This window comes from Lithobates pipiens, unplaced genomic scaffold (genome assembly GCF_037356315.1).
Source record: "Lithobates pipiens isolate NorthernLeopardFrog02 unplaced genomic scaffold, aLitPip1_a1.2 Scaffold_18, whole genome shotgun sequence".
NCBI lineage: Eukaryota > Metazoa > Chordata > Amphibia > Anura > Ranidae > Lithobates > Lithobates pipiens.
In genome coordinates, this window is record NW_027507758.1 from 636,634,870 (window position 1) to 636,657,993 (window position 23,124).

The 23,124-nt window shown below is 46.6% G+C and overlaps 1 protein-coding gene across 2 annotated transcripts in view; it reads left to right on the forward strand.

Moving 5' to 3' along the window:
- The window catches only part of LOC143989684 (cytochrome P450 2F2-like), a 113,955-nt gene that overhangs the window by 69,172 nt on the left and 21,659 nt on the right, over positions 1–23,124 (forward strand). For both annotated transcript variants that reach the window (XM_077489953.1, XM_077489952.1), the window contains one exon: positions 4,353–4,500. In XM_077489953.1, the coding sequence (XP_077346079.1) occupies positions 4,353–4,500 (148 nt within the window). The remainder of the gene's footprint in view (positions 1–4,352; positions 4,501–23,124) is intronic.

Below are 23,124 nucleotides of genomic sequence, written 5' to 3' on the forward strand. Positions count from 1 at the left end.
GATCGTTCAGAACGTGATGACGTTATTTCGTTATGACGGGACTACGTTCAGGCTAGTAGCCAATAGCTTTGGTCTAGGAATTTGATCTGAGCATGCGTGGCACTTTGTCCGATCGGAATTCTCTACACATGATCGGACAAGGTCCGATCGGATCATGTTGTCGGAAAATTTTACCGACAAGTTGGAAAACTTGGTCCGTCGGATACTCCGACGGAAACAGTCCGATGAAGACCACACACAGTTGGATTATCCGACAAAACGGTCCGATAGGACACATTCCGTCGGAATCTCCGACCGTGTGTACAAGGGCTAACATTTGTAATCATGTGTTTTATGATGTATCATGATAAAAAATATAGACACTTCATTTCTTTGTAAGTGGCAAACTTACAAAATCTGCAAGGGATCAAATCATTTTCCCCACTGCATATAGTGATATTGGCAGTTCATTTCATAATAACCAGTCAGGTAACATATACAAAACAGCTCTGCCTTTAGTCTGAGGTATTCCCCCACAGTATTACTTTTTTGCTTCAGTCTTCTGGTTTGAATGAAAAAACCTGTGAAAAAAAAAAACACTTATGAAAAAACACAAATAAACTAATAATTCATATACAATAATCCTCAAAAGAGTCCACCTGCAAAACACCGCGTGACGATTAGGTGATCAAAGAAAATAGTTCTTTACTTCATATCCCTGTTTGTGAAGCGTGCAAAATTTCACCACCACCTAAAAACCAAGATGGCTCCTTACCAGATACTGTGAATTGAATTGCATATAAAAAGCACGGGTGCCCCGAGACGACGTGAAATATCACGAAACGCGTAGGGCGGTGTGACACGCTGATATTGCCTTGAAAACTTTTATCTGTACAATTTGGAGAAGGATAGGCGTGTGGAGGTGTGCGTACAGCCGGCGCTACCTACTTGAATAGCCATACCTTGCCGCATGTTTGTAAGTGTGATTTAAAAAAAAAAATCTTTATTAAATAAGTGATTTTACACTATTAGAGCATTTTTTTTTCCTTTCTTATGGTGGACCATTGGCTAAACATGAATTGGGATCTATAATTTTGAACCGCAGTTTGAAAGATCCGCTGTTATTGAAGGATTGAGGAGTGTGCACAGTCTCCCTTGCTTTTTATATGCAATTCAATTCACAGTATCTGGTAAGGAGCCATCTTGGTTTTTGGTGGTGGTGAAATTTTGCACGCTTCACAAACAGGGATATGAAGTAAAGAAATATTTTCTTTGATCACCCAATCGTCACGCAGTGTTTTGCAACTTTGGATTTTTTCACAGATGGACTCTTTTGAGGACTATTGTATATGAATTATTCGATTATTTGTGTTTTTTTCATAAAGCCGCGTACACACGGGCGGACTCCCTGGCCAACTAAGTCCGTCAGACAATCCGACGGACAGTCCGTCATACTTTCGAATGAACGGGACTTGCCCACACACGGCACTTTTTGAGTGGACTAATACGGCGGACTAAGTCCGCCATACTATCCGCCCTACTTTTGAAATGAACGGACTCGCCCACACACGCGGAGGAAAGTCCGCTCATTTCGAGTCCAGGTAGGCGGGGCCCGCGAAGGAGACGTCACTGACCCCGCCGCCTGGAATGGACTTAAAGGGCAACCCCAACGCCGAAAAAAATCGGCGTGGGGGTCCCCCCCAAGTCCACAACAGACCCTTGTCCGAGCACGCTACCCGGCCGGCCAGGAAAGGGGGGCGAGTGAGCGCCCCCCCCTCCTGAGCCGTACCAGGCCGCGTGCCCTCAACATGGGGGGGTGCCTTGGGGAAGGGGGGGCCGCGCGGCCCCCCCACCCCAAAGCACCCTGTCCCCATGTTGATGAGGACAAGGGCCTCTTCCCGACAACCCTGGCCATTGGTTGTCGGGGTCTGCGGGCGGGGGGCTTATCGGAATCTGGGAGCCCCCTTTAATAAGGGGGCCCCCGGATACCGGCCCCCCACCCTATGTGAATGAGTATGGGGTACAATGTACCCCTACCCATTCACCTGTGGAAAAAAGTACAAAAAAAACACAACACAGGGTTAAAATATTTTATTGCACAGCTCCGGGGGTCTTCCGTCTTCGGTGGTCTTCTCGCCGGACTCCTCCGCTATCTTCTTGTAGCTCTTTTGCTAGCGGAGGAGTCTGGCTTTCTTCCGCGCCGCCGGCCTCTTCTCCCGACTTCGGGGGTCTTGTCCCCCTCTTCGGTTCTTCTGCCGGGCCACCGCGCCTTCTTATAGCTCTTTTACAGGCGGTGGCCCGGTCTTCTGTCGCCGCCCTCGCCTTCAGTTCTTCTTCTTCTTCTTCTCCAGGAGATGTTGCCTCGACGATCTCTCCGGCCGGAATGCCAGGGACCCACTGCGCGGCCACTTATATAGGGACAATGGGGCGGTGTCACATGGCTTTATGTCACATGGGTTGGTGTCACATGGTGACCCCGCCCCCTTACGATGTCATAGTCCCCATGTGACATCAACCCATGTGACCAACCCATGTGACATAAAGCCATGTGACACCACCCCATTGTCACTATATAAGTGGCCGCGCAGCGCGGCTCTGGCATTCCGGCCGGAGAGATCGTCGAGGCAACATCTCCTGGAGAAGAAGAAGAAGAAGAAGAAGAAGAAGAAGAACGGAAGGCGACGGCGGCGACAGAAGACCGGGCCACCGCCTGTAAAAGAGCTATAAGAAGGCGCAGTGGCCCGGCAGAAGAACCGAAGAGGGGGACAAGACCCCCGAAGTCGGGAGAAGAGGCCGGCGGCGCGGAAGAAAGCCGGACTCCTCCGCTAGCAAAAGAGCTACAAGAAGATAGCGGAGGAGTCCGGCGAGAAGACCCCCGAAGACGGAAGACCCCCGGAGCTGTGCAATAAAATATTTTAACCCTGTGTTGTGTTTTTTTTGTACTTTTTTCCACAGGTGAATGGGTAGGGGTACATTGTACCCCCCCCATGTTGAGGGCACGCGGCCTGGTACGGCTCAGGAGGGGGGGCGCTCTCCTGGCCGGCCGGGTAGCGTGCTCGGACAAGGGTCTGTTGTGGACTTGGGGGGGGCCCCCACGCCGATTTTTTTCGGCGTTGGGGTTCCCCTTTAAGTCCATACCAGGCGGCGGGGCCCGCGACGTCTCCGTCGCGGGCCCCGCCTACCTGGATACCCGCTCGAAATGAGCGGACTTTTCTCCGGGCGGGAAAAGTCCGCTCATTTCAAAAGTACGGCGGACTGGCACACACACGGGCGGACTGTCCGCTGAAATGCGAGTCCGACGGACAGTATTTCCAACATTCCGAAATACTTAGTCCGCCAGACTGTCCGCTGAAAAAGTCCGCTGAAGCCCACACACGAGCGGACTGTCCGCTGAAATGTGTTTCGGCGGACTAAGTTGGGCAGACAGTCCGCCCGTGTGTACGCGGCTTTAGTGTTTTTTTTTTTTTTCACAGGTTTTTTCATTTCACTTTATATGTAAATTATCTATAATTTAAATTTACGGTAGAACATGTCTATCACAGCAGGTTATTGAAATTTGCACTTTATCACAAAGTTGAATGGGTCTGAGTTTTACTAATTTTGTTTCATTCTGTATGCTATGATTATTTGACACAGCTCCTTGGTTGAGATATTAGACCCAAGGGGAAGGTTTATGACCATTCATGTTGGGTTTTTGGGAAGAGAGCGGTTCTTCTGTTTTATTAGATTTTTCATTATATTTTTGGTATATAATAGAACTTGAGCCTTCTTGTGAATTGAATGTTCTTTTCATTTTAATCTTTCTGGTAATTGTACATAGGAATATTGCATTACTGTAGCGCGATTTTTCTTTCCTTTTTTTCTGGTTTGAATGGCAGTAAGCATCATTGGGTGGCATCACCACCATGGTGCCCTTCATTCATGGGGTATTTGTGCAGTATTCATCAGAGCACTGCGCCCAGATCCCACACTTTTGTGAAGCCAATTAGAGCCTCAGGCTTCATCACATGCTTCAAAAAAACAAAAAACGATTGAAATCCATGCGTCCAGCGCCCTGCATGTAGATTAGGGGGCGGGCACATGGATTAGGGGGGTGGCGCCCCTTCTCCCCTTGTGGAGTGGCTGCCACTGCAATAAAGGATAAAAAATAGTACAGAAAAATTGTTGAATAAACAAACTAATGCCATTCAAGTTGTGGTTTCATCTACTTCCATGAACACATGACACAGACAACATATTAGCGGGCTCCATAAGTACATGATCTGACCTAGCATTGTACGAATTTATAAATGGCGGCACAATATGTAAACATTCTAGTGGTAAAACTCTCCATCACTTTCTCTCCATTCCCCGCTCTCTATTTTCCTTTACAGGAGGAAAATAATGCCGGTGTAAAAACACCATTTACTGTAAGCAACCTGCAAGCGTCAGTCTTTGATATGTTCTTAGGAGGAACAGAAAGTACTGCAGGAACGGTACATTTTGGATACTTAATACTGATGAAGCATCCCGAGCTACAAGGTACAATACCTGCCATCATAGTAATAAGGCCGCGTACACACGCGCGGACTGTTCGCCCAACTTTGTCCGTCAAACAGTTTCGGCAAACAGTCCGTTCAAAATTAGCATGGACGGACATGGCCACACACGACGAACGAACAGTTTGCTGAAACCGTGCGCGATGACGTGAACGGCACGTACGACGGGACGAAAAATACGACGTCCTATACACTGCATTATAACTTTCGGCGTGAAAATCCTTTCTGAGCATGCGCGCAACTTTGTTTGATGAACAAGCCTACACACGAGCGGACTGTTCGCTGAAACAAGGTTGAGATATTTCAACATGCCACATGCAACATGCCAACATGTAAGCCCTTATACACACGATCGGAGATTCCAACAACCAAATCCGTTGGATTTTGTCTGACGGATTTTGCCCGAAACTGTTGCATACACACGGTCGGACGAAGTTGTCGGAAAATCCGATCGTTCAGAACGTGATGACGTTATTTAGTTACGACGGGACTATGTTCAGGCTAGTAGCCAAGAGCTTTGATGTAGGAATTTGATCTGAGCATGCGTGGCACTTTGTCCGATCGGAATTCTCTACACATGATCGGAGTATATCCGATCGGACCAGTTTGTCGGAAAATATTCCAACAAGTTGGAAAATTGGGTCCGACGGATTTTCCGACGGAAACAGTCCGATGCATACCACACACAGTCGGATTATCCGACAAAACGGTCCGATAGGACACATTCCGTCTGAATCTCCGACCGTGTGTACAAGGGCTTAGTGTTATGGGGTCCCCCATGACAAAGTTGTCATTTGGCTTGCATCCACTAGCTGTTCTTAGCAACTGAGGTGTTGTCCAAAGTTGATAGATGCTTTCTGCTTATTTTAGTTACTGTATGTGGCATGTTGAAATACTTTCTATCAATACATTTTTTTATTTTTTTTATTTCAAATAGTCTTTATTGAAATTTTTAGAATAAGGGAGAAAACAGTAACAACAAACAAACAGGTTCACTGCTAGTTAAGTAGCACAGCCATACCGTAGTACCTATGCGATTTTGCATAATATTAGGAAGAAAAATGAAGGTTGAATATAGTTTTTATTGATTTTAAAAAGGAAAAAATAACAGGAACAAAAGGGGGAATACAATACAGAATGAAGAAAAAAGTGGGAGGGGGTGAAGCGGTTTGGTTCATACATACTGCCCAACATACAAAACATTGTAGAACATGTACATGAATGCTTAAAACAATTCTTAGTATCACAATACCATACAACACAGTGCCTATTTTACTTAGGGCACGGCATATATTATATAACATATTAGCTGACTGTCAGATGAGAGGGGGTATAGAAGTAGGAGCAAAAAAAGGGTGAAAACGGGGGAAGGGGGGAGAACGGGGGAGGGGGGAGAACGGGGAGGGGGGAGAAAGGGGAGCGGGGGAGAACGGGGAGGGGAAACCCAGCAGTGTATGTCTAGAAACATCCTGATTTCCCATACATTAAGCCTTGGAAGGGTATCATGACCACCTTCATTGGTGATTCTAGTGTTTCGTTGGTCCCCAACATGGGGATAAGCAAAGTCGTACCCCATATCTCTGTGCATTATTGTACCTATTCCTCAGGCAGAAATTCTGTTGAGGAGTAGTGATGGACGAACTTCCGACGGGACGTTTCGCGAACGCGAAACGTGAACGGACACAAACGTTCGCGAAAACGACCGTTCGCCGCGGGCTCCATTGACTTCAATGGGAGGCGAATTTCGCAAACCTTTAGGTCGAATTTGCGGCCACGGGGTAATTATTAGGGGGTAGCACGTAGTCCCACCACCTGGACAATAGCATAATACATGTATGAGGTGAATTTGGGATCGATAACTACAAGCATTTTTTTTTTATTTGGGAAATTGTTCTGACAATTCAGGACTATGGAGCTAATGAAGGCAATGGAGGAGAGGGAAGGTCAGGGACCAGGGTAGGCAAACAAGAGGGTGCAGGAGATACAGAGCACTGACAGCAGCACCGTAATACAGAGCACTGACATCAGCACCGTGACATACAGCGCTGACAGCAGCTCCGTGACATACAGCGCTGACAGCAGCTCCGTGACATACAGCGCTGACAGCAGCTCCGTGACATACAGCGCTGACAGCAGCTCCGTGACATACAGCGCTGACAGCAGCACCGTGACATACAGCGCTGACAGCAGCTCCGTGACATACAGCGCTGACAGCAGCTCCGTGACATACAGCGCTGACAGCAGCTCCGTGACATACAGCACTGACAGCAGCTCCGTGACATACAGCGCTGACAGCAGCTCCGTGACATACAGCGCTGACAGCAGCTCCGTGACATACAGCGCTGACAGCAGCTCCGTGACATACAGCGCTGACAGCAGCTCCGTGACATACAGCGCTGACAGCAGCTCCGTGACATACAGCGCTGACAGCAGCTCCGTGACATACAGCGCTGACAGCAGCTCCGTGACATACAGCGCTGACAGCAGCTCCGTGACATACAGCGCTGACAGCAGCTCCGTGACATACAGCGCTGACAGCAGCTCCGTGACATACAGCGCTGACAGCAGCTCCGTGACATACAGCGCTGACAGCAGCTCCGTGACATACAGCGCTGACAGCAGCTCCGTGACATACAGCGCTGACAGCAGCACCGTAAGCAGCCCCAGGAGGAAGTCAGCACAGCACAGGGATGGTGTGATCCCCTCATAATAAGAACCCCCAGGAGGAAGTCAGCACAGCACAGGGATGGTGGGAGCCCCTCATAATAAGAACCCCCAGGAGGAAGTCAGCACAGCACAGGGATGGTGGGAACCCCTCATAATAAGCAGCCCCAGTAGAAATATGACACCGCTCAACCTCTTCAAAGAGGAGGGTAGGGGCATATAGTACGGTGTGCTTTTTTGGGTCAGGGAAGTGAGCCAAATGAATTAAGAAGGTCTGTGTGCTTGATTCCAAAAATTGTTTATAGACATATACATGGTCTACTGATCACATGTGTTGAATTCCTCCGAGATCCATGCCTCATTCATTTTTAGAAATGTGAGGTAGTTAACACTGTCGTGAGCTAGGCGAGTACGCTTATCGGTCACAATCCCCCCTGCTGCGCTGAACGTCCTTTCGGACAGGACACTGGATGAGGGGCAAGCCAACAGTTCGATTGCAAATTGGGCAAGCTCTGGCCAGAGGTCAAGCCTGCCCACCCAGTAGTCTAGGGGTTCATCACTCCTCAGAGCGTCCACATCGGCCGTTAACCCAATGTAGTCGGACACCTGACGGTCTAGGCGTTCCCTGATGCTGGATCCGGATGACACCTGTCGATGGGTCGGCTGAAAGAATGACCTCATATCCGAAGTCACCAACACATCTTCAAACCGGCCTCTTCTTGCAGGCGCTGTTGGATTGGTACCCGCAAATCCTTCTCTGGGAGTGGGAATTGCTCCTCTGCCAGCGCACGCAAAAGCAGAATGCAGCATTTCTCGAAGCAAGGCCTGGAAGTGCTGCATTCTGACAGCCCTCTGCGACGGCGGTAACATTTCCGCCATTTTGTGTTTGTACCGGGGATCTAAGTACGTTGCCACCCAGTACTGGTCCTTGACCCTCATGCTTTTTATACGGGGGTCCCTATTAAAACACTGGAGCATGAAGGCCCCCATTTGCACTCAAGCGGAAGGTATGTGGTGGTGGTGGTGTTGTTGGTGGTAGTGTCTTTGGGGGTGCACATAGCAGAGAGTGAAGAAGAGGGTGCAGATCGAGAGGATGAGGAGGGTGCAGAAGAATAAGGCTGAGTGAGCCACTCAACCAAGTCTGGTGCGTCCTTTAAAGTAATTGAACGCACCTTCTGCAACTTCCCACTTTGGCTCAAGGCTGTTGCTCCTGCCCTACCCCTACCACCCCTGCGGAAGGGCCTGCCTCTTCCTCTGCCTGTCATTTTTTAAATCACCCTGTGACAAAACTCTTAGTCCCTATACCGCTGAAGGACTGCTGCAGTATAGGGCAGCGGTCAGCAGTAGTGCACGTCAACCCTATGTATTGTGGACCGATAGCGGTCCTTACAGAACAGCAGACTGTACTGCACTCAGGCCTATGTACCGTAGCACCCTATACCAAGTTACCAGTCCTTATAAAAACTTTTGTGGACCAAGCAGGTTGTGTGTTAGTGTTTAGCAGACTGTGCGTCAGTCCCTATACCGCTGAAGGACTGCTGCAGTATAGGGCAGCGGTCAGCAGTAGTGCACGGCAACCCTATGTATTGTGGACCGATAGCGGTCCTTACAGAACAGCAGACTGTAACGCACTCAGGCCTATGTACCGTAGCACCCTATACCAAGTTACCAGTCCTTATAAGAACTTTTGTGGACCAAGCAGGTTGTGTGTTAGTGATTAGCAGACTGTACGTCAGTCCCTATACCAATGAAGGACTGCTGCAGTATAGGGCAGCGGTCAGCAGTAGTGCACGGCAACCCTATGTATTGTGGACCGATAGCGGTCCTTACAGAACAGCAGACTGTACTGCACTCAGGCCTATGTACCGTAGCACCCTATATCAAGTTACCAGTCCTTATAAAAACTTTTGTGGACCAAGCAGGTTGTGTGTTAGTGTTTAGCAGACTGTGCGTCAGTCCCTATACCGCTGAAGGACTGCTGCAGTATAGGGCAGCGGTCAGCAGTAGTGCACGTCAACCCTATGTATTGTGGACCGATAGCAGTCCTTACAGAACAGCAGACTGTACTGCACTCAGGCCTATGTACCGTAGCACCCTATACCAAGTTACCAGTCCTTATAAAAACTTTTGTGGACCAAGCAGGTTGTGTGTTAGTGTTTAGCAGACTGTGCGTCAGTCCCTATACCGCTGAAGGACTGCTGCAGTATAGGGCAGCGGTCAGCAGTAGTGCACGTCAACCCTATGTATTGTGGACCGATAGCGGTCCTTACAGAACAGCAGACTGTAACGCACTCAGGCCTATGTACCGTAGCACCCTATACCAAGTTACCAGTCCTTATAAGAACTTTTGTGGACCAAGCAGGTTGTGTATTAGTGTTTAGCAGACTGTGCGTCAGTCCCTATACCGCTGAAGGACTGCTGCAGTATAGGGCAGCGGTCAACAGTAGTGCACGTCAACCCTATGTATTGTGGACCGATAGCGGTCCTTACAGAACAGCAGACTGTAACGCACTCAGGCCTATGTACCGTAGCACCCTATACCAAGTTACCAGTCCTTATAAGAACTTTTGTGGACCAAGCAGGTTGTGTATTAGTGTTTAGCAGACTGTGCGTCAGTCCCTATACCGCTGAAGGACTGCTGCAGTATAGGGCAGCGGTCAGCAGTAGTGCACGGCAACCCTATGTATTGTGGACCGATAGCAGTCCTTACAGAACAGCAGACTGTACTGCACTCAGGCCTATGTACCGTAGCACCCTATACCAAGTTACCAGTCCTTATAAAAACTTTTGTGGACCAAGCAGGTTGTGTGTTAGTGTTTAGCAGACTGTGCGTCAGTCCCTATACCGCTGAAGGACTGCTGCAGTATAGGGCAGCGGTCAGCAGTAGTGCACGTCAACCCTATGTATTGTGGACCGATAGCGGTCCTTACAGAACAGCAGACTGTAACGCACTCAGGCCTATGTACCGTAGCACCCTATACCAAGTTACCAGTCCTTATAAGAACTTTTGTGGACCAAGCAGGTTGTGTATTAGTGTTTAGCAGACTGTGCGTCAGTCCCTATACCGCTGAAGGACTGCTGCAGTATAGGGCAGCGGTCAGCAGTAGTGCACGGCAACCCTATGTATTGTGGACCGATAGCGGTCCTTACAGAACAGCAGACTGTACCGCACCCAAGCCTATGTACCGTAGCACCCTAGACAGACCAAGTTACCAGTCCTGATAAAGAGCTTTGTGGAACAAGTGAGTTGTGAATGATTAGCAGACTGCAGCAGAAGGGCAGCAGTCAAGTATAATATTCTTTCTATATTTGGAAGAAAGAATATTATACGTGTACAAGCCTATTACCGTACCACTGATACCAGTCCTGAAAAGAACCTTTGTGGAACTAATAGTAACAGCAAGTCTTTAAAATTATCCTCACTGCCTGACACACTGCTTCCTGCCTGTCCCTATACAAATTGGCAAAAAAGAGTAGGCTGGAACGATTAGCTGGAATAGCTCTTTTGTGGACCTGATAGTAACAGCTAATGATGATGATGATGATGATGATGAAGAAAGACTAATCTGGCTGAGCTGTCCCTAAAATAGCAGCATACAGCGCTCTGTCCCTTTATCTAAACTGACAAAAGAAACTCAGGCTGCTGACCTAACACCTATACCAGTCCTGAAAAGAACTTTTGTGTACCAAATAGCTAGCGTTTTCTCTGTCCCTACTCCACACAGGATCCTTTCCCTACAGTGACAGAAGAAAGAATGTAAAATGGCCACCGGATCGGGTGTATTTATAGGTTAGGGGGAATGTCCAAGTGTCCATGAGCTGTCATGTCTCAATTGGTTGTCCTGTAACACATGATAAACGTGTCACGAAAGGTTAAAGTTCTTGTATACATTAAACACGTAAGTCCGCCGGGGCGAACGACGGAAAAAGGCGTTCGAACCCGCGGACGGCGAAAGTCGGAAATTCGCCGCGAAACGACCGCCGGGCGAAACGTTCGTCCATCACTATTGAGGAGGAGGTCTGAGGATGAGTGGTGAAGCCATAGGTACCATAGCTGTTTGTGTTTATCCCATGTGTCCCCCATCTTTGCCTGTAGCTCTTACATGAGCATAGTGTCGTTGAGGATGGCTATCCATCTGTTAATGGGGGGGGGGGATGGTTTCTGTTTTCCAGTGTTGCGATATGGCATGGTGGGCTGCAGATAAAAAGAATCTGAGGAGGTTTTTTTTGTGTGATTTAATGGGGCCTGGTAGAATCAATAAAATAACCACCTTGAGGGTAGGGACTGATGTGAGTGTGCAATGTACAGGGATAGGGACAATTGTAGACACTCAGGTTGAACTGGATGGACTGGTGTCTTTATTCAACCTTACTGACTATTGTGTGTGTGAGCCACCGTAGAAGAGGGCATGAGAAAGACATTGTATAAAATTATTATATATGTAAAAAATCTTGCCCAGAAAGGGCAAACTTGGTCACACTGCCACCACAAGTGGAGGTAAGAGCCTTTTCCTCTGTTACAGCGCCAGCAAACATCTGGAGTGTTACATTTTATTCACCGGGACTGGATCCCTGTACCACCGAGATAGCAGTTTGTACTTTTTCTCTTGTGAGAACCCAGCGATAGATGATTTGTGTGTAAGTGTGAATGAAGTATAGTATACCATTGTTCCGGGGGTATCTCCGCGCCCAGATCACTGGACCACCTTTTCATGAAGTTAGGGAGTGTGTTGTAGGTATAGGACTGTATGTCTTTATATATCAAAGAGAGAGGGTGTTTGGGGGTCTGAGAGAGACTACACATGTCCTCAAATGTCGTGAGTGGTCTGTGGACCTGTCCTGAACGGTGAAGTTTCTTGCTATGTTGTGACAAGGACAACATGGAGAGCAAGTTAATTGAGTTGGGGGTTTGTAGGTCTGGTTGCGGTCAGAATTGGCCTGTGGTGGGGTGGACAAACTTTCTTGCGGTGGGCCACTGCACTCTCATATAGGAACCACATTGTCCCCGAGTGTTGTAGGCCAGGAGTGCTGAATTATCAAATAGGGGGGATAACGGGCTAGGGTCTGTGGACAGTGTGTAGGTGGTTTGTTTGCTGTACCATGTGAAGAGCTCTGCCAGTATCAGAGGGGATATAATTTAGCATTATATCCCCATAAGAAAGCCTGAAGATCTACTTGTGCCATGTCTTGCTCAATGACCATGGGAGACCAATGCCTGCTCTAATTTTGGGGGCACACAGTATTTTATGTTTACTGTAAGTCTCGAGAGGTGGTGTTGCCAGATGAACTTGACCACTAGGGAGCGAAGCATACGAAAAAAGGCATTGGGAAGAAGGATGGGAAGGGTTTGAAATAGATATAATAATTTAGGGAGAATATCCATCTCAAGGACATTCATTCAGCCAAACCACAAGAGTTTTTGGTGATGGCAAGATTATAGATAGCGCCAAAATTTAGTCATCAAGGAACTGTAATTCAAGGCATATATGTTGTGAGAGTCCTGGGGATCTCTGTCCCTAAGTATTGCCAGTGAAATGGAAATTTTCGCTGCATTAGGGATATGGTTGTCCGGGTGAGGGAAATATTCAGAGCTTCCGGTTTGGTAATATTTAATTTGAAATTGCTGTGTGCTCCGAAGCGGTCAATCTCTTGCAGTAAATCGGGGATACTAATGTGCGGTTGCATGACATAAAGAAGCAGGTCGTCTGCATATAGGGATAGCTTGCGGTGTGCTGAGGGGGTGGGTGTCATTACTACAAATGGATTGAGCTAGATGTTCGACAGTAAGAGTAAACAGTAATGGGGACAACTGGCACCCCTGTCTTGCGCTGTTCCTGATCTAAAAGGCCTCTGAGGACTCCCCATTGGCTGCTACTTTCGCGGAGGGGGTTGGTATATAGGGACATTATCTTGTTAAATAGTTTTGGGCCTAGGCCTATCTGTTGTAGGGATGCTCATAGAAAGGGCCAACTTACTCTATCGAATGCTTTCTCTGCATTGCACACCAGGAGGCATATGGGGATATTCTGGCGTTGAGCGTAAGATATGAGATGCAAAGTTTTTTTGGTGTTATCCCTAGCTTCCCAGCCCGAAATGAAACCAACCTGGTCACTGTGAACAAGGGATGGGAGTAGGGGGGCTAGGCAGGTTGCTATGATTTTTGAAAAGAGTTTAAGATCAACGTTCAATAGAGATATGGGCCTGTAAGTGCTGCATTGTGGATAGTCTTTTCCAGGTTTGGGCAATACCACTATCTGGGCCTGAGAAGTTGTGGTGAGAGTGGGTGATTCTCATCCACCTCCTCAAATGCTTGCACCATAATTGGTGCCAGCTGGTCAGTGAATGTTTTATAGAACCAGGGGGTATACCTGTCCGGGCCTTGGCTTTTGCCAATCTTAAGTCCTTTAATCAAGGTCAGGAAGTCTGAGGAGGTGATAGGTTGTTTGAGGCTGTCTACTTCAGATGGGGTAATCCTGGGCAGGGCTATGTCCTGTATGTATAGTTGTAAGTCTGAGGTGACAGGAATGGATAGAGAACTCTGTGCCTGGGGTGGAGGAAGGTTGCAAAGAGAGGAGTAGTATTCCTTGAATTCGGAGACAATCTCCGAGTTCTTATGCAGTTTTTGATTGGTTGGGGAGAAAATGTGAGATATATTTTGTCTGTGTTGTCTGGGGTGTATGACCTGGGCTAGATGTTTCCCACATTTATTCGCCCTGGGAATAGTGGATATGGTGCCCTTTATTTCGTGCGGTCAGTGATCGTTCTGTGATGAGGTGTAAAAGATCTCGACTTGCATTTAACATTTCAACTAATGTCTTGGGGTCTAGTGTGTGCTTGTGCATTGCTTCGAGAGAGGTAATTAGAGTGAAGAGGTGAGTTATGTCTTCCGTGCAAGCTCATTTCAATCTAGAGCCATGTTGAATAAAGATCCCCCATAGCACACACTTCAGGGTTTACCATTTATTCATGGCAGAGGTCTTGTCTCTAGCGTGGGATTGGACAAAGTCTGTGATGGCTTTAGACACCGCACTAGTGCACACAGTGTCGGTGAGTAGATTGTCGTTTAATCTCTAGGTGTATCTACATGTGCGTTGGGGTAGTCTACCAAGAGTAATGTGCATTGGAGCGTGGTCTGACCATAGTTTCAGACCAATGTTGCTAGTGGGGTTGAGGTCCAGTAGGGTTTGTGAGAGAAAAATGTACCGTATATACTCGAGTATAGGCCGACCCGAATATAAGCCGAGGCCCCCAATTTACCCCCAAAAAAACTGGCAAACTTATTGACTCGTGTATAAGCCGAGGGTGAGACATGCCTGTCCATCCCTGTGTGTGTGTCCGTCCATCCCTGTGTGTCCGTCCATCCCTGTGTGTCCGTCCATCCCTGTGTGTCCGTCCATCCCTGTGTGTCCGTCCATCCATCCCTGTGTGTGTGTGTGTCCATCCATCCATCCATCCCTGTGTGTGTGTGTCTCCATCCATCCATCCATCCATCCCTGTGTGTGTGTGTCTCCATCCATCCATCCATCCATCCCTGTGTGTGTCTCCATCCATGTGTGTGTGTGTGTGTGTGTGTGTGTGTGTGTGTGTGTGTGTGTGTGTGTGTCCAGCCTACCTTTGTCCCGAGCCTCCGTCCCGTGCCTTGCCTCCTTGCCTCCGTCCCGTGCCGTGCCTTGCCTCCTTGCATCCGTCCCGTGTCGTGCCTTGCCTTGCCCCCGTCCCGTCCCGTCCCGTGCCGTGCCGTCCTGTGCCCTCTTCGTCGGCGGCCATTGTAAAGTTCAAAAGCTGCGCCGCCGCCTTCGCCTGTGATAGGCGGAACACTGAATTTCCCAGCAGCCTGTGTTCCGCCTATCACAGACGTCGTATCATCCTCGTCCGTAGTACGAGGATGATACGATGTCCGTGATAGGCGGAACACAGGCTGCTGGGAAATTCAGTGTTCCGCCTATCACAGGCGAAGGCGGAGCCGGAGGCGCGGCTTTTGAATAGAATGGCCGCTGTCTGTCTGCTCGACACGCTGATCGAGCGGGCAGACAGCGATGACTCGAGTATAAGCCGAGGGGGGCACTTTCAGCCTCAAAAAAGAGGCTGAAAATCTCGGCTTATACTCGAGTATATACGGTAGTCTATCCTACTATAGGACTTGTGTGCTGGGGAATAGTATGTGGAGTCTCTCTCAGAGGGGTGTAGTAGTCTCCATGTGTCTACCAGGGAAAGGTCCACTAGGGTGGAGCATACTTTAGATAGAGTGGTGGGGGCAATGTGTGACTTGCCAGTGGAGGAATCCAGTCTCGGGACGAGGGGGACGTTGAAATTACCTCCTAGGATTAAATTGTGGGTCCTAAAGACTTTCAGGCGGGCTGTCACAGAGGAAAGGAAGTGGAGCTGCTCCTGGTTAGGAAGATAAACATTATCAGTTGTGAAAATCATCTGCTGGTATTGCACTTTCAAAAACAAAAAAGCGCCCCTTAGGATCTATATCTGCATCGAGCACTGCTGGGGTAAAAGAACTGTGGAAGGCCACGAGACGCCCTTCGTTCCAGTGTTTGTCAGGTAGAAGCGGAATTGTATCAGAGCAAAAATGGGTTTCATGAAGCAAAAGTATCTGTGTTTTAGCCTTGTGGAAGTGTAGTATTTGTCTGCATTTTTTAGGGGTATTATATCCTCTGCAATTCAGCGAGGATATCTTAAACTCTAATACGCTGTACACACAATAGGATTTTCCAACAACAAAATCCATGGGATGTTTTCCGATGTATGTTGGCACAAACTTGTCTTGCATCCACACGGTTACACAAAGTTGGTCGGAAATTCCGAACGTCAAGAATGCGGTGGTGTATAACACGTATGATGAGCTGAGAAAAATTAAGTTCAATAGCCAGTGCTGCTCTTCTGCTTGATACCGAGCATGCGTGGCACTTTGTGTGTCGGAATTGTGTACACACGATCCGAATTTCCGACAACAGATTTTGTTGTCGGAAAATTTGAGAACCAGATCTCAACATGGTCCTATCCTATCCTATGCCCCGTACACGCGATCGGACTTTCCGAAAACAAAACCATGGAATTTTGTTTGAAGGTTGAGAGAGGGTGAAGTAATGGGAAAGGATACATGCACCGGGTTGGTAGCAGTTTTAGCTGAGCCATGTGCTATTCTAGTGCAATGTCATCTTGGGGAGGGTATCGTAGGGAGCAGGGTGGTGATTTTTCTGGTCGTGTACGTCTAAACTTCTGCTTCTATCAGTGGGAGGGCTGCTCCCTCTAGTGTTCATTTTGGGGTAAAGTTAATGGGCACTACAATGTAGAACTAGAGTAAACTCTAAATACAGAGGCAGTAAAGACTCTGCAAACCCTACCGTGGGGAACATGGTGAATCTGACTTGGGGTGTCCCACCCCCATCCAAAGCATAACTAAACATATAAAAACAGGTAATGCCAGGTTATATCCATTGAGGATATAAAAAATTAGTCAAAAGATTGAATGTTCAAGGACAACACATACCTAAACAACTATAATACATTTAACATTTATATCTTATAACATGTGTTAACATTGTAACTTAGCCATTAGGATAGTTGCATGTGCTGTCACGTCCATCCAGTTCCTGGATTCTGGGAGGAATGACCAACAAAGGGGGTCACTTGCCTCTACTGGGTTCCAGGTCAAAAAACTAAGTAGAATAGGACAGAACCCCCTCCGGCCGGTTGGGTGTGTAAGGTTTCATCCAGCCAGAGACTTGGAAGCGTGTGAGCAGGACCTGTATTTGTGGCAGTTCAAAGGTCCCCAAAAAGTTAGCAAGGTCACCGAGGGTATAGAAGATAGCCAATTTGCCATTGTGGGATGCGGAGAGTTGGAACGGGAATCCCCATCTATACTTGATCTGCTTAGCTTGTAAAGCCTCGGTGACTGGTTTCAGGGCTTTCTGCATAAGTAGGGTCTGTCTAGACAAATCAGTTAATAGCATGACAGGGGAATCATTGAACATGATGGTTTCCTGAGAGTGGGCTGCTTGCATGATGTCTGTTTTGACATTGAAAAAATATATTCTGAGGGCTGGGGCGTGACCGGATGTCAGGGTGAGAGGTCGCGGTGGGCTCAGACCTACCGCTCGCTCCAGAGACTAATGCTGCCAAGGTAGTGTGGAGGAGGAGGAGGGAAGGAGAAGCCGAGCGTTGTGGAGCCGAAAACGAGGGGACGCTGTGAAGCCGTGACGCCACGAAAGCGAGATCAACGGTACACTCAGTTGTTCGAACGGCGCGACAGTGGAGATATGTGGAGGTCGCCATAGGAAGCTCTCCCATAGAGGTACATCGATCCCCACGTAAGAATCCCTGTGAGAGAGGGACGCAAAGCGAAGGGAGGGATTGAGCGATACCTCCCCCCCGGTAGAAGAGACGTAAAACCCGAAGGTATGACTAGGAAAAGGGGGGTGGAGGAGGCGACCACACATAATGGATCACAAACACTACGTAGTTCCAAAGATAAGGCTGGCCACTCGACCGGGCGGACAGGCGTTGCTGCTGCTGCCGCCGCTTCTAAACTGGAGCAATATGCTCATACGCCTAACCAGACCCCAAACCAAACACCTAGAAAGAACGTGCAAACCGGAGAGGGGCGGCCGCAGAGTACTGCAGCCGTGCAAACGGTCGGAAGGAAAAGCCAGGGTTTGACGACCGAAATAGAGCCGACAAGTTTAAACAAAGTAATATGTGCGGCAGTCCGTTCGGACACTACGGGTGTAATGGGTGGAATATCGGAAGCACAAGCGTCCGTGAGTAATCTCTCCTTGGAGAGGGGGACTGGATGGGACACTGAGATAAGTACAGAAGGAGAAATTTGGGCAAAAGGTAAAGAACCATCACTAAAAGAAATTCTTTCTGCGGTGAATACATGTAAATTATCATTGGACGATGTATCAGACCAATTAAAGCAGATAAGAGAAGATGGGATAAATCTTAAAAATGAAGTACAGAAAACTGCGGCCCGTATATCAGATATGGAGGAGAGAGTCAGCCAGGTGGAGGATGAAGTACTCCCGTTGAAACAGGAGATGCAAATGATGAAGGGCCAGTTAAATTTGTGTATGGCTAAAATGGATAATATGGAAAATATTATACGCAGGAAAAATATCAGAGTTTTAGGTGTCCCGGAGAAAAGTGAAGGCAATAATCTTGTTGAATTCATGGAAATATGGATAAAGGATAAAGTAGGGAGTGAGAAGCTATCAAGATTTTTTGCAATTGAAAGGGCGTATAGAATTCCGTTTAGGATGGTGGAAGGAAGAAGTTATCCTAGACCCATAATCATCCAATTGCTGTCCTATAGAGATAAAGTTGCTATCCTTCAAAGAGCAAGAGAACTGCGTAACTTTGAATATAATGGGATAAAGATTTCATTGTATCCGGATTTTTCCCTAGAGTTGCAAGGACAGAGAGCTAAGTTCATAGAGTGCAAAAAGAAATTGCAGAGTCTTAAAGTGAACTATGCATTGCTTTATCCGGTAAAGTTGAGGGTATCAGCATTTGGGGAAAACATATTTTTTAATAGTCCAGAAGAAGTTAAGTCGTGGTTGGAGGAAAATAAATGTCTGCTGCAACAAAGGGAAACGCTGTAGTATGAAAACAGAAAGAAAATGGACAATTTTTTTCTTTTTTTTTTCTGGACTTAGAGGGAACGTCCCCATATTGCTTAGTTTGTCTCCTTCCCTCTCTCCTTCCCCCCTTCCCCCTTTTTTTTTTTTTTTTTTTTTTGGCAGAAATTTGGATTATTGTTCGTTATAGAAATAAGAGTTATGGGAGTGGGTGGATAGGGTGAGCAGGTGGGGAGGATATATCACCCTGGGAGGTAAAAACGGTCATGTTGGAAGCCCCTTAGAAGGGCCCCAAGTGGGGCATGGGAGGGTTGGGGAGGGGAAAGAAAAAAGGGATGGGGAGTATGAATGGATGAATGATAGTGAGAGAAAGGAGGTTGAAAGGATACGAAAGGATATAGGTAGGCATGGTAAAGGATTATTAATTGCACAAGGAAAAAAATATATCTATTTAAGTACAGAGTTGATGGGTGAAATTGTATTGAATATGTTGGTCAGGTAAAAGGGCACAAGAAAATGAAATTAAGAGTGGCACAAGGAAATAATATTGCTCAATTTATATAAAATGTGTGTAAAATGTGTATAAGAAATATGGTAAATATGAGATACAAAATATGTGTGGGATTAAAATCTTGGAGCACTGGGAAAAAAGAATTAAGCAAGGGGGAGAGCACGTGTGAAAACACAGAGAAAGCACGTAGAATGGAGAATAAAAAGTACGATATTGTGATTTAGGTCTCAAATATGGGAGTAAGTAGTAAGGTAGGGAATTTCACTAAAGAGGTTAAAATTTGTTCTTGGAATATACGGGGGGTGAAGGAACAGCTGAAGAGACGTGCGTTATTTTCCATGGGGAATATGGGTAATTATGGGATGCTCTGTTTACAGGAGACCCACCTGGACCGTGATACAATCAGTGTGCTAAGACACAGAAAATATAGGATTCAATATCACTCTACATACACTTCCTACTCAAGGGGAGTGAGTGTCTTAATAGACCCTGGGTCGGGTCTAACTTGCAGGCAGAGCATCGTAGATGTTAAAGGGAGATATGTGTTCCTTTTTTGTGGTATAGAAGATAGAGTATGTGTGATTGCAACTGTGTATATCCCACCACCATTTAATGCAGAAATATTACATGAACTGCTGAAGTTTATAAAGGATAAGCCCGGAATCCCAGTCATAATAGCAGGGGACTTCAATATGATAATGGATCAAAAAATAGATAGGTTCCCACAGAAGGGCGGTAGTAGGGAGGGACCCAATGGGTTGTTATTTCAATTCTGTGAAGAAACGGGTTTTGTGGATATATGGAGAAAGTGGAACCCCCTAAAAAGACAGTATTCTTGTCACTCTAAGACGTACTCCACCTTGTCCAGGATCGATATGGTGCTGTGTAACGAAGAGGCGCTGGGGATGGTGGAGAAAGTGGAGTACGAGCCAAGGGGAATTTCGGATCATTCACCGGTAACGTTTTTAATGACAATAGGGAGAGGATGTAGTAGAAGGGAATGGAAGATAAACCCATTTTGGTTAGAACTAATGGATAACATGGAAGAGGTAAAAGGAAACTTAAAAGAATTTTTGAGTATAAATGTGGGATCTACGTCCCTGGGAATAATGTGGGATACCTTGAAAGCCTTCTTAAGGGGGGAACTAATAAAAAAGATATCGCAGATTAAGAAGAATGGGGCTGCAAAGGAAACAGAAGTAAAAGAAAGGATAAGGAGGTCAGAAGAGAGGTATATAAGGGCCCCCTCAGAAGAAAGTTCCAAGGAATGGGAGAAAAATCAGGTAGAATATAAAAGACTTATATGGGAGAAAGAAGAGAGGAAAAGGCAGTTTCAGAGGCAGTCCTTCTTTTGCGAAGGGGAACAAGTGGGGAGGGTATTGTCAATGATTGCTAAATCAAATAGCTCGTCCCCAATTATACCGGCGATATTGGACAGGGAGGGAGGTATGAGGAAGTCAACACCTGAAATAGTGGAAGAGTTTAGAAAATATTATGAGGAACTATATAAAGTTTCAAACTCTGAAGTAGAGGGGGAGATGCAGGAATTTTTTGGGAAAATAACATTACCTAGGTTGTCGGAGGAAGATAGGGAGGGTTTGGAAGCACCATTGACCCTGGAGGAGCTGCAAAAAGTAACAGCAGAAATGACAAATCAGAAAGCACCAGGTCCGGATGGACTGCCGATAGAGATTTATAAAAAATTTGGGGAGATACTTTTACCGGCTCTCCTACAGGTGTTCAATGGTGCTTTTGAAGCGGGACAGCTGCCGCAATCAATGATGGAGGCCACAGTGGTGGTCCTAGCAAAAGAAGGGAAAAACCAATTGGAGACCGCATCATATAGACCTATATCGTTATTGTGTTCAGATGTAAAAATTTTGGCAAAAGTACTTGCAACAAGGGTAAAAAACATAATATCAAAACTAATACATCAGGACCAAACTGGGTTTATCCCAGGGCGGTCCACAAATATGAATGTGAGACGCACTTATTTAAACATTCAGATTCCTTCAGAAAATAAAGGGAATAGAGCAGTTATGTCCTTAGATGCAAAAAAAGCCTTCGATAGTGAGGAGTGGCATTATTTAAGGAGGGTGTTGGCGGAATTTCAATTCGGCCCGAGATTTATGCAATGGATAAGAGTATTGTATACAGGCCCTAGGGCGAAAGTGAGAATAAATGGGGAATGTTCAGAGGAGTTCCGTTTGGAGAGGGGGACAAGACAGGGGTGCCCTTTGTCGCCCCTGCTTTTCACCCTCTCGATGGAGCCTCTGGCAATAGCCTTGAGAGAGGCGAAGGATATTCGGGGGTTTAAAAGAGGGAATGAGGAGGAAAAGGTTGCCTTGTATGCAGACGATGTATTGCTGTTATTAGCGGACACGGGGCCTTCACTAGTGGCGGCAATGACCCTGATAAAAGAATTTGGGTATTTCTCCGGACTTGAAATTAACTGGGAAAAATCTGCCCTTCTACCAGTGGATCCCCTCGAAATTCCACTGTCAGTACAGGTATCCCAAATAGAAATAGTTAAACAAATGAAGTACTTGGGAGTGAATATGACGGCAGACCCAAGGCAGTATATAGCAGGAAACTTAGTCCCACTTATGTCAAAATTAAAACGTAAAACTAGAATATGGAAGAACCTCCCCTTGTCAGTAGCTGGCAGGTGCAACTTAATTAAGATGGTGTGGATGCCTCAAATATTATATGTTATACAAAACTCACCGGTTTGGATTCCAAAATATTGGTTTAAAAAAATGGAAAGTTTGTTTAGAGAGGTGATATGGAAGAACAATGTGGCAAGAATTAGCTTACAAGTACTACAGAGACCAAGGGAAATGGGTGGGATGGCACTACCTAATATGAGATACTACTTTCTGGCTGCCCAATTACAGTATATGAGGGGAGGTAACCTGGTGGCAGTGACAGGAAGCGGGGCTGGACCCCTGGGGAGGGATACTCCACATAACACGGTCGCGGAAGCCGTGGAAGCCGACTCATTTAGGACCAACTGCCCCACAGTCCAACTGATGGTAAAGTGTTGGGAGGAGGTAAAAGTAATATTGGGGTATAGAGGATATACAGAATTCTCACCAATATGGGAAAATAAAAATCTAGGGGAAATTAAGAAAATGGGGAGATTAGTAGAATGGGATCGGAGCGGCATACATTTCTTAGTACAATTATATAAGGACGGGAGATTGAAAACATTTCAGGAACTAAGGGATGAATATGGGTTACCGGTTTATTACCTCCTTAATTATATACAAATCAAACATGCGCTAGAGGCACAATTCAGAAACAGGAAGTTGGAATGGAGTAAAATGCCTGCACTCAGGAGAATTATAAGTCATAATATATCGAAAGGAGGTATTTCAGAGATCTATAGGTACCTAAAGGGAACAGAACAAGAAGGGGTAATAGAGGAGGAAAAAAAAGCAAAATGGGAAAGAGAGGTGGGCCCAATATCGGTAGAACAGTGGGAAAAGGCTCTGGCATTGGGGGCGAAAGTTTCTTTATCTCCATCAAATAGCATATCTCAAATGTATTTAATCCATAGGGTATATTACACTCCTCTTAAATTGTATAGATTTGGGTGTAGACAGGATGCAGAATGCCAAAGATGTGGGGACCGAAGAGGAGATTTAATACATATGATTTGGCGATGCCCAAAATTATATAGATATTGGGTATGAATAATAGGGGAAATTAATAAAGTGTTTGGGTTATCACTAGAAGTAGAAGCTAAAATATGTATAATGGGATTGATAGAAGAAGAGGAGGTACGAAGGGATATCCATACAGCAGTCATTAGATGCCTTTTTCAGGGGAGGAAATTAAT